This window comes from Salmo salar, chromosome ssa03, assembly GCF_905237065.1.
Source record: "Salmo salar chromosome ssa03, Ssal_v3.1, whole genome shotgun sequence".
NCBI lineage: Eukaryota > Metazoa > Chordata > Actinopteri > Salmoniformes > Salmonidae > Salmo > Salmo salar.
The window spans coordinates 81325514-81337237 of record NC_059444.1 but is presented as its reverse complement, the minus strand read 5'-3'; the positions used below and the strand labels follow the sequence as shown (position 1 = coordinate 81337237).

Below are 11724 nucleotides of genomic sequence, written 5' to 3'. Positions count from 1 at the left end.
GATCATTTGTAAGATTTGAATAACATACTTGTAGAAATACACTTGTAGAAATTGTCAGTTTAAAAGGCTGTTTTTTGTTAAACTACACAATCCTGTTAAAGCACATCATATCACTTTTTTACTGTTCATATAATATAAATCCCCCACACTTCACCAGTCTAAAGTGTTATTCTCTCATGAATTACAATGGCTTCATTATCTAATTGCAGGGTAGGATCAGTGATGTGTATATAAACTCTGGATTGTGGATGCTTTGTATTGGCCACAAATCGGCCATATTGGCACTCCTCAGAAAAGCAGTCCTTAGGAATGAATTAAATTCAACAGTATTTTATTTAAATGTTTCATGGGCAAAATACCTAGAGACTATTTTTTTTGTTTTAACTGAAACAGTACTTTCTAAAAGTTATACTTTAAGGAAAATGTTTTAATATTTTTTTTCTTTAATGTTTAGCTTACATATAATTTAAACATTTGTATTAAGGTGTCTGCAATAGAATAAACATGTCAAAAACAAATGTAAACATGGGTAAATAGATTTTTATAGCTCCCCCCAAAAGTATAACGGTGGGGGGAATGCTAAGATGGAGGCGCAGTTGCTTCAAAACAGCGGCTTCTGTCAGTGTGTGTATATATATATATATATAAATCATTGGGTAGGATGTCTTTTTAGATATATAAACATGAATCAAGTCGGGTTAGATTGATCACAACACAATCTAATGTAACAGAAATGATTATGAAATATTTTTGTATTGTTTACATCTTTTGGTAAATTAATAATACAACTTGGAAATAAAAAAGGACACGTGTAACAAGCCGCAGACGCAGCGTATCAAACAAAACCACCCGCGTCATGTTTTCATTTCTGTAGTGGGAGGTTACAAAATAAAAATCACAAGCATTTTACGTTCCTCATGATCCTACATACCGTACTGGGACACACGTTCCAGTTTTCGTCCAAACTCACAGAAACGTCAACATTTGTATTTTGTTACGTAAACAGCTAATTACACCACTCATATTTAACCAAAACATTTCCCAAAATCGATACAGATTTATATTCGCAAAATAATGGCAAACAAGGACCGAAACAAAACGATTTTGCTGGAATTGGGGAAACTGCCAGAAAACAATCAATGCGCAGACTGTGGCGCGCCGGGTGAGTGACAATGTAGTTCCATTTAAATCCTAGTCAATTCAAGATATGAGTTAGGGATGAAGTTGCCAATGAGTGTACTATTTGTTCACATTAAATAAATCAGCCCATGTTCTGACTTGTATGTGTGTGGAGTGTTAAATAGTCATGTGTAGGGTAAATGCTTTTGTGTGTGTCATGTAGACATTGCTTTCTCACTACTCGACAAGGCTTGCCCGCTCATTAGGCGACCGCCTACGGCGGCAGATTGAAGAGGGTGTCATTTCCTGAGTTAAACTGACCAAGACGCATCTCCAACAACACATACAAACGCACGTAATACTTCCCCAAAACAATGTAAATTTCTCTCAACCAGTGTCATATGGGATTTTTAGGTGAGCGCTGATGCCGCTCTGTGATAAGCAGGGGCGCAAAATATTTATCTTTGTCCATTCCCAGCGCGCCTTTCTGGGGTGCTGTGGGAGAGACGCATCGCTGCCATAGTCCACCAACTTTCCGTCCAAAAAAACGATCTAACATAAATCATGTAGCAGATACAGTAGCCAATATGGTAGAATGGTATGTGGCCTTTTCTGTAGCCCACAGGCTGGAGATAAAAGGTATGACAATGTAGTGAGACATCATGCAGGTTTCTCCGATAAATTGCCTAACTAAATGACGCCCAATCAAATAAAAAAAATGTGCTGACATGTTAACCAACATATTGGTGTGCGTTCGTAAATTCACTCTGGCGATCTACTCCATTTCAGAGCATTCTCGTCTGTGTGCCAGAGCGCAGAGTAACATGAATTTACCAACGCGCAACTGTTACGGGAATTAAGTTATCAATTTAAACCGAACTTCAATTTAACTACTCAGTTTGTATACCAGAAGGTGTAAGGATCCGGCTGAAAGTAACAGACTGAGACCCAGCCTACAATAATCAGGATGTTTATTTACGAGATACACACATCCTTTTAGATGCACACAGCCTTTTATATTACACATTTCGTCATACAAATGAACTTACATCAGTAGAGAACTCCACCCCGCTTTAGGCGGCTGTATTTTTCCACAGTACCCAGACCACCTGTCTCCTTATCTTTTGCCAGCCTAGCCGTTTTCGGGCCGTTGTTCCCCTCCCTAACTTAGGGAGGCTCATTTTCCAGTTCCTTTCACAAGGTTGTCCTATCAACTATGCCCTGCTCATTTTGAAATAGTAACAGTGTCTTCGTCTTAAAACAGTCTACTCACACACAGTATTGGATTATAGTTTTTAACACATTAATAATACTTATAATTCTAATACATTTCACAAAGTTATAGGGTTTCAGAGTGGAATACTTTAGTCAAAACCTCAGACATATAAATCCTTTTATCAGCAACACACGTTGAATATGACAGGTGTCAGTAAACATCAGCAAAAACAAGTTATTAAGTTGTTGCCAGCAGCACAGTTAGTCACCAACGCTCTTGATAACATGAAAACAGCCTTACAATTGCCAGAGTGAGGTGTTTTCTCATTTGTCTGGAAGTGGCTAGCTAACCAAGTTAGCTTGAGTTGTGAGGTCAGAACGCTCGGATCAACCCTACTCCTCGGCCAGTGCACTCCGGGAGCGAAACGCTCTGAATTTATGAACAGACAATCTGACAATGCTTTGAATTTACGAACGCCCAGAGTGCACTCTGGCACTCCAGAGTGAATTTACGAACACACCCACAGAGCGCACTCAGGCACTCCAAAGTTAATTTATGGACACACTGTTGTAATGTGCGTACACATTCGAGCGTCTCTCAGCCTATGTTATGCAAATTAGTTTCTGTATGTGATGATGACGCTGGGGCATGCTGAGGGAGAGTTTTTCGAGAGGCGCTTGTGTGTTTCCGGTTAGTGCTGGGGTGCACTGTTCATCCAAATAAATGACAACTTGATTATTTTATGGGAAATAATCGTCCTAGAATGTTTATGTTAGTCAACAAACTACATGTGAGTTTCGGTGGCCTTACAGGCTCATTACAATATCCTAAAAACAGGACAGGTCAAAGTAAAATGGACAATATGGAATGGATAATCAGGCTACAACTGCTATCCAGGAGTTTCACCATAGGGGCTAAATTGTCATGATCAGTGGTTTCAAGTTTGTTTTTGATTAAATACTTCTGCATTTCCTGCTGTGTAAACCAGTGGAGGCTGCTGAGGGGAGGACCGCTCACAATAATGGCTGGAATGGAGCAAATGGAATGGCATCAAACACAAGGAACCATGTGTTTGTTGTATTTGATACCATTCCACCTATTTCGCTCCAACCGTTACCACGAACCCATCCTCCCCAATTAAGGTGCCACCAACCTCCTGTGGTGTAAACACATTGCAAATAGGCTCAGGATAACTCCTGATAAAGTTAGGTAGCTGATATTTAGAGCTTAAATAGCCAAATTGTTTAGTCACAGGAATCAGGACTAATAAAGCAAATGCAACAGCCTGTTTTACAAACGGTGGGCCTAACACATGGATGGGCATTCATAAAATGACTTTGCAGGTGGACAGGGAAGGCAACACCCCAGTAAGCACGGACCAGCAGTTGTTTTTTTGGTGCAGTCCAGCCCGGCCTTGATTTCCACGGACGTTGGTTTTTGATCCGGCCTGGATAAGCGTTGATTTGGCCCAAACATAGACATCTATAAATGATGTCTTTTCAAAATGAACCTGATTTCAAACACCTGGAAAATACGTGTTTTCAACATCCGGGAAAATACATATTTTTAACTTTCATTCAGAACCAAAAATGAACCTGATTTCAACGTCTGGAAAATACATCTTTTCAACGTCAGTTTGCTTACTGGTACTATTTCTAGTTTTGCAGGGGCAGCAATATTTTTGTCTTGCCTAGGGTGACAGAATAGCCAGGACCGGCCTGGTCACCATTGACTATTTTGATAGATATCAGTGATTTTCAGTGCTAAGTGACACCACACAGAGATGGTCATTCATTCTTTGATGTCTGTTTTTCCATGAGTTTTGAGTGATCTTGAGAGTCTTGTCTCTTTCTGGTGATCCTCCCGTCCTCTGCATACACTGTATAGATCCTGACTGGGCGTCCTATAAGCTGGGTGTGTTTGTGTGTCTGAACTGCTCTGGAGTGCACCGCAACCTGTCCAACATCAGCCGCGTCAAATCCATACGGCTCGACTTCTGGGATGACGAGCTAGTGAAGGTACTGAATGGATCTCTTACAGCAGTGGTCAACACCAACCCTGGTTCTGGAGATCTACAGGGTGTTCAGGTGTCTCGTTCCAGCCCAACACTAACCAGATCAATCCATCAACAAATTATCATTAACTTTGTGCTGGGGTGGAATAAAAGCCTTCACAACCAGTATCTCTTCAAGACCAGGTTTTGTGACCACTACATGACAATTTCACTCCTGGTTCTCATCTTGGAGGACCACTTTGGATACTGGTTTGGTTTGCAATCTTAATCAATACAATGTATTTATGTCCTCTGTCAATTTCCTTCTTTTGGGGTGTTTGTTTGTGAACGAAGTTCATGAAAACCAATGGAAATGCCACAGGCAGAGCCGTCTATGAGAAAGCAGTCCCAGCATTCTACTACCGGCCCCAGCAAGAAGACTGTGCGTAAGTGTTGGCATCCCAGGTCATTTCACTACTTCACTGACAAGTGCTCTTGGCACCAGGCATTCGTTTTTGTACAAACGAATGGCAGCATTTAGGGAAGTTGAAGGATGCTGACTGTGCGCACCAATGTAGGAAGGGGAAGGAAAGGATTGTATTGTTAAAGAAAATAAAGAAGTGGAACTTCTGACAATGGAATTATAAATCATTTAACCAGTCAGTCAATTGTTGTCTCTCCCTCCCAATGAAACATTATTTGTCTTTTGAATGTTTAAGAAAAATAAATGCAATGGACAATACTTAGGGTTTCTATTTACCCTGTCTAAAACAATGCAGGACAAACTGTGGACTCAAAAAAATCTGTTAAGCCTGTGAAACTAGAACATCTCATCCTTTTTACCCCCAGCGTCTTAAGGGAGCAGTGGATAAGAGCAAAATATGAGAGGATGGAATTTACCGGCGAGACAAAGTATCCTCCACTGGCCTACACCACAGGTGAACTGGCTTTACTGCTTGTCTGTGGACGTTCAAATGACATGTTATAACACATAGAACCTCAGTTCTTCTATATTTCTGTATTATTTTAATTGTGGTCTTCTGTAGCTCAGTTGGTAGAGCATGGCCAGGATAGTAGGTTTGATTCCCAGGGCCACCTATACATGACAAATGTATGCACACATGACTGTAGGTCACTTTGGATAAAAGCGTTTGCTAAATGACATACATTGAAATGGAAATATTGTCCACAGTGAGGCATTTTGCAGGATCAATGTAGTTTATTCATCGTACACAGACAAGAAAAACCTATTCTTGTCACACTGACACTTCTGTAGACCTACAGCAGAGCATCGTTCACTTGAGTGAAACCACACACAGAGACATGAGAGGCATACCCACATGTATTGATGAGTTACGGAAATGTAAGAGTACACTTCTTTGGGTCCATTCCAGGTTTCTATGAAGGGATGCTGTGGAAGAAGGGGAAGGAGAAGGGACAGTTTCAGAGAAGGAAGTTTGTTCTATCTGAGAAGGAATTCACCCTGGCTTACTACAACAAGGAGGATGTAAGTGTGAGGTCATTGACATGCTGGGTAGCTTTGCTGCACGGCCAAGTTTCTAAACTGCTTATGGTCACATACTTAGAAAGTGTGACTACTGAAAGGTGAAAAGAGTTCAGTGCCATAGCTCTGCTAATATTTACAGGGGTTCACTTGTGAATAATCTTAACATCATTTGACTGACATATGTTCAGTTCTCTCTCAAGTCAGGCTTACAAATAGTTAAGCCACATTGTTGAGTTTTCACTGGGCTTGCATTGTACGCATCATCACTCTGCGCCCTCAGCCGTCCAAAGGGCCCAAAGCGCTCATCTCCATCAAGGACGTGAATGTGACCTTTCAACCTGAGAAGATTGGTCACGCCCATGGTCTACAGATTACCTACCAGGAAGACAGCCACACCAGAAGTCTTTTTGTCTACCACGAAAGTGGAGAGGTGGGCATTTCTCTCTGTATTTCTCTCTTTATTATAGAGTAGCTTTTGTATAGTCTGGTGATCAAAGATCTGTCACTGTGTGTTTTATACAACTCCTTTGCCATATGTTTGTTATGAAAGTGAAAACTACAGAGGAGTTTGATAAATCACAAACTGATCTCCTGGTACTACCAGGTGAGATTAGAGAAAGACGTTTGCCATCACATGGTCTCATCCAATACATGAGGAAGTGGATAAGTGAGCAAGAAGCCATGCTAAAATATTTACAACTTTGCAAAACAAGCTTTCGTTAGGGTTTTTGTCTAAGATCTTTGTTGATCTGCTTGTATTCACAGTTGGTTGGAGATAGTTTTTATGGCGTCCTCCTGTAGCAGATTATGCTGTATATCAGTGTGTAAAGCTTACTAGTCTTCCCTGCTCAGGAGATTGTCAACTGGTTCAATGCCATTCGAGCTGCTCGCTATGCCTACCTGAAAACAGCATACCCCACAGGAAGTGATAAAGAGGTAAGTGTTTGTTAGACTATATTTCAGTAAAGTTCTCTCTGGTATATGCCCTTCTTTTCAACCATGTTTGTACCGGCACAGTATCTCTATTTATGTAAGGGGTGCGTACTGGCGGCAGAGAAGTCAGGCGCAGGAGAGCAAAAACTGATTTACAACGGCGCAGTTTAATAAATAAAACCAACGTTAACAGTACAATAAATCAATGGGTAAAACCTGTCACACACCAGCATAACGTGCACAAGCATTACAATAAACAATTCCGGACAAGGATATGGGGAGAACAGAGGGTTAAATACACAACATGTAATGATGGAATTGAAACCAGGTGTGTGGGAAGACGAGACAAAACAAATGGGAAAATGAAAGGTGGATCGGCGATTTCTAGAAGGCCGGTGACGTCGAACGCCGCCCGAACAAGGAGAGGGACCAACTTCGGCGGAAGTCGTGACAATTTCCATCAAATCAGAGGCTACCAATGTCTCCCCCACATGAATTTGGTATTTTTATTGTCCCCTGTAGACCATTCACTTTAGGGTGTAAACGTACTATAAATCCCTGTATTATACTTATGATAAAATGTCTATTATATTCTACTGAGCCATTTACTATGTTGTTATTCTTAGATTTTCTTATTTCTTAACTTGCAAGTAAGCATTTCATTGGACGGTGTATACCATGTGTATCCTGTACATACAACTAATAAAACGTGAAACTATAGTGTTGTTATGCCATGTGAAGACAGACTTCTATGAATCAATGCATTAGAGGAAGTTCAACACGTTTCAGCTTTGAGAGGGTGTCACAAGATAGTATTTCCAGTAACTATTGGCCTGGTTTTATGTTGCAGAATGCCAGTACATTTAGATATAAATATTTCCTAAAGAACAGACAGTGGTTCCTAGTGCCTAAGGATATATTCAGCAACCGTAGCAATAACTACTGTTGCAATTAGCAATAAATTAATTGATGCTTATAAATGCTTCTTCTTTATTCCTCTTCATTATGTGTATTCTGACAGTTGAGGACTAGAATTACCAGAAACTACCTCAAAGAAGGATACATGGAGAAGACCGGTCCTATGGTAGGTAGTTACTTTGTGATTATCATACTAAATAATGACATTAGATAGAAGAAACGTAAAGTGACCTGGTTGTTACAATGTAATCGCATTATGAACACGGTGACATTAAAGTGTATCTGTTGGGAAGCAAAAGGAGACGTTCAAAAAGAGATGGTTCATCTTGGACTCCCAAGACAGGAAGCTCCTTTACTTCAAAAGCCAGCTGGTAAGAAAGGAATCCACCTCCTCATCATCTCAAAAGGGTGTGTGTGTCACTCGAATCCTAATCTCTACACTATCAACGTGTGTGTGTCTGTTTACTACAGGATGCTGAGGAGCTGGGAGTTGTGTTCATCGGCACAGAGACCAATGGTTACTCAGTGAGTGAGTGCATTCCCAAAAGGACCAGAGGCAACAGGTGGAGGTGTGGAGTCACAGTGGAGACGCCGGACCGCCAGTTTGTCTTCATGTGTGAGCAGGAGAGGGAGCAGAGAGAGTGGGTGGAGGCCCTCAGACAGGTCATCTCTAAACCCATGCAGCCCCAGGACTACACCAGTAAGAGCCGTGTCACCAGTATTCACACCACAGGAGACTCGTGAGGGGAGGACGGCTCATAATAATGGGCAGAACGGAGCGGATGGAATGGCATCAAACACATGGAAACCATGTGTTTGATGTATTTGATACCATGCCACTGATTCCGCTCCAGCCTATACCACGAGCCTGTCCTCCCAAATTAAGGAGCCACCAACCCCCTGTCTCACACACACACACTATGCACGTACTGTACATAGTATATATTCATACACCATATGGTGAATAAACTAATGTACGCTTTTCTGGCTTGTCTTGTTTCAGCTGAAGCCAACATCCGAGGGAAGAGTTGACTTTCGAGAGAGAGCTGACTTCCAAGAGAGAGATTCCACCAACATTGGCTGCAAAACCCACTCTGAAGACTATCATCTAAACTGAACAAAAATATAAACACAACATGCAACAATTTCAAAGATTTTACTGAGTTACAGTTTATATAAGGAAATCAGTCTGTTGAAATAAATTAATTCAGACCTAATCTATGGATTTCACGACTGGGAATACAAATATGCATCTATTGGTCACAGATACAGAAAACCAGTCAGTATCTGGTGTGACCACCATTTGCCTGATGCAGCGTGACACATCCCCTTCACAAGTTGATCAGGCTGTTGATTTTGGCATGTGGAATGTTGTCCCACTGCTTTTCAATAGCTGTGCGAAGTTGCTGGATACTGGCGGGCACTGGAACATGCTGTCGATCTAGAGAAATCCCAAACATGCTCAATTAGTGACTTGGCTGGTGAGTATGCAGGCCATGGAAGAACTGGGATTTTTTTGGATTCCAGGAATTGTGTACATATCCTTGCAACATGAGGCCGTCCATTATCATGCTGAAACTTAAGGTGATGGCGGCGGATGAATGGCACGACAATGGGCCACAGGATCTCGTCACAGAGTCTCTATGCAGTCAAATTGCCATCGATAAAATGCAATTGTGTTCATTGTCCATAGCTTATGCCAGCCCAAATCATAACCACACCGCCACCATGGGGCACTCTATTCACAACGTTGACATCAGCAGTCCGCTGATACCATACATGCTGTCTGCCATCTGCTCTGTACAGTTGAAACCGGGATTCATCCATGAAGAGCACACTTTTCCAGTGGCCATCGAAGGTGAGAATTTTCCCACTGAAGTCGGTTACGAACGCCCAACTGCAGTCAGGTCAAGACCCTGGTGAGGACAACGTGCACGCGGATGAGCTTCCCTGAGACAGTTTCTGACAGTTTGTGCCGAAATTCTTCGGTTTTGCAAACCCACAGTTTCATCACCTGTCCGGGTGGTTGGCCTCAGATGATCCCACAGATGAGGCCGGTCGGATGTATTGCCAAATTCTATAAAATGACGTTGAAGGCGGCTTATGGTAGAGAAAGTAACATTCAATTCTCTGGCAACAGCTCTGGTGCTCATTCCTGCAATCAGCATGCCAATTGCACGCTCCCTCAAAACTTGAGACATCTGAAATTCTCATCAACAGGGATGTAAACAACTTTGTGCACAAAATTTGAGAGAAATATGTGTTTTGTGCATCTGGGAAGTTTCTGGGATCTTTTATTTCAGCTCATGGGACCAACACTTTACATGTTGTGTTTCTATTTTTGTTCAGTATATAAAGAGAACTTCCAGTATCACTGCATTGAATGTATCCCCTTTACTGACAGCAGGACTCTAAATATATTACTTCTTGGAGGACAATGTCTAGGACTGTGGGTTGTTTATGTACAATGCAGATACATGGTTCTACTGGAATTGTTGAAAAACGAACTGGGGCAGTACTGTCTCACCACAAATGATGGACAAACACTAGATGCCTTGCTCGGCATGGAAGGTAAAATTGTTATTCTCAAACCGTACGTATTAAAATGGCAGAGCTGGGTGTTCCGTGTGCACTTGTTTTATGTGTGAAGCCAGGTAAATTCTGTTGCTATGAGAAAGTAAATGTGAGTGTGCGTACATGTTATACAATTAATATCAACTGGGATAATATCTAATACCAACTGTGATTACTAATATAAACTGTGATAATATATAATAACAACTGTATGTATTAGAAGGGTATGTTTTTAGTCCTTTTCTTTAACAAAGGGTATGCCATACCCTCACATACTTCCTCAATTCGAGCCCTCAGCGTCTTTCTGAGTTGAGAGCAATTGAATCCCTGCCTCCTCTATCATTTCACAATACAATCAAATCAAGCCACTGCATTTGGATTCCAAGCCAATGTCACCACATGAGCGCTAGGGGGTAGCAGATGCGTTGTCTATTATGTTTCGACAGCGTTTGTCTGCTACTACTTGCCGTAGTTGCCGGGTATTAGAGGTCAGCGGGAGGAGGTGTGCGTCTGAAATATTTCGTGCAAAATGTCATGAAAGTACTGAAAATAAAGGAATATAGCGTTTTAAACAATTATGTCATTTACAAGAATGTGTATCGCTGTTGAGCGCGGAACTTCAATTGTACAAGAAGCGAGAGAAAAGATAACGAATTAACGGAGAAATTCCTCCGTCCGTTTTGTCCTACAAAGAAAGAGGCGCCGATCACAGTTTGACAGCGTAGTCTAAACTGCGCAGGCCTGGCATTAGATAAACTGCCGTGGGGCGGCATCTGAAAGAATAAATGATATTTATGAAAGAACAAAGACTTTATTGATTTGTGAATAAAAAAACAGTTGCAAATATGAGGAAGGACGTGAGGATATTACTCGTTGGGGAACGTAAGTGGCTGATTCATTAAATATAACTGGCGCTTGATGCCTACACAGTAATTAGCTAGCATGCTAGCTTAACTCCGCGAATACATTCAATGAATCAAAATACACTGTATATACGAATGTTCAACTAGGTTGTGTTTTGTACTTGAATGACCGCACAACGAAGAATACCATTGCATCGAACTGATTCAATGTGACATTGTGAAGACGTTTAGCCAACAAAATACCTCGCTAACTAGCAAATGCCGCAGTCAAATTTGAATGGCTAGTTAATAAAGACTGTTGGTTTGTTCACTTAGTGATACGCACACAGTAGCTGTAGTTATTTAAAGTATGTTTGGTGTAACTTGTAGCCACAGTATTTAACTAGCTAGCTAGTAATGTAGGTTTGGATCGTATCAATAGAACACTCACTCAACCTTGCATGCGCTTTGCATTATCGATCTGTCCTCATGCACACTGTGCCAGCTTGACATTCAATTCCACGGAACCAGTAGAAATCAGGTTCTGCTCAGTTCTGTGTATTTTAGCCATTTGGACACTTTGCAGCTTTTTGCCTCCACAATACACTTCTCCCAAATCCCC

General features: G+C 41.4%; 2 protein-coding genes across 4 annotated transcripts in view; both read left to right on the top strand.

Annotated features, from left to right (window-relative positions):
- Window positions 1-891: 891 nt before the first annotated feature.
- LOC106606556 (arf-GAP with dual PH domain-containing protein 2) lies at window positions 892-10307 on the top strand. The gene is made up of 11 exons (XM_014202845.2): window positions 892-1162; window positions 4223-4353; window positions 4683-4774; window positions 5178-5266; window positions 5723-5835; window positions 6116-6265; window positions 6688-6771; window positions 7790-7852; window positions 7980-8057; window positions 8158-8386; window positions 8690-10307. Exons 1-11 carry the CDS (start codon window positions 1075-1077, stop codon window positions 8716-8718), a joined length of 1146 nt encoding a protein of 381 aa, XP_014058320.2. The 5' UTR covers window positions 892-1074; the 3' UTR covers window positions 8719-10307.
- The window catches only part of LOC106601792 (mitochondrial Rho GTPase 1-A), a 55552-nt gene continuing 53309 nt past the window's right edge, over window positions 9482-11724 (top strand). For all 3 annotated transcript variants that reach the window (XM_045715592.1, XM_045715590.1, XM_045715591.1), the window contains exon 1: window positions 9482-11142. In XM_045715592.1, the coding sequence (XP_045571548.1) occupies window positions 11106-11142 (37 nt within the window). In that variant the 5' untranslated portion in view covers window positions 9482-11105. The remainder of the gene's footprint in view (window positions 11143-11724) is intronic.

Coding starts and splice junctions, on each gene's coding strand:
- LOC106606556 (XM_014202845.2), top strand. CDS start 1,075: ATGGCAAACAAGGACCGAAACAAAACGATTTTGCTGGAATTGGGGAAA. Junction 7,853..7,979: donor TGGAGAAGACCGGTCCTATG/GTAGGTAGTTAC, acceptor TCTGTTGGGAAG/CAAAAGGAGACGTTCAAAAA. Junction 8,058..8,157: donor TTTACTTCAAAAGCCAGCTG/GTAAGAAAGGAA, acceptor TGTTTACTACAG/GATGCTGAGGAGCTGGGAGT.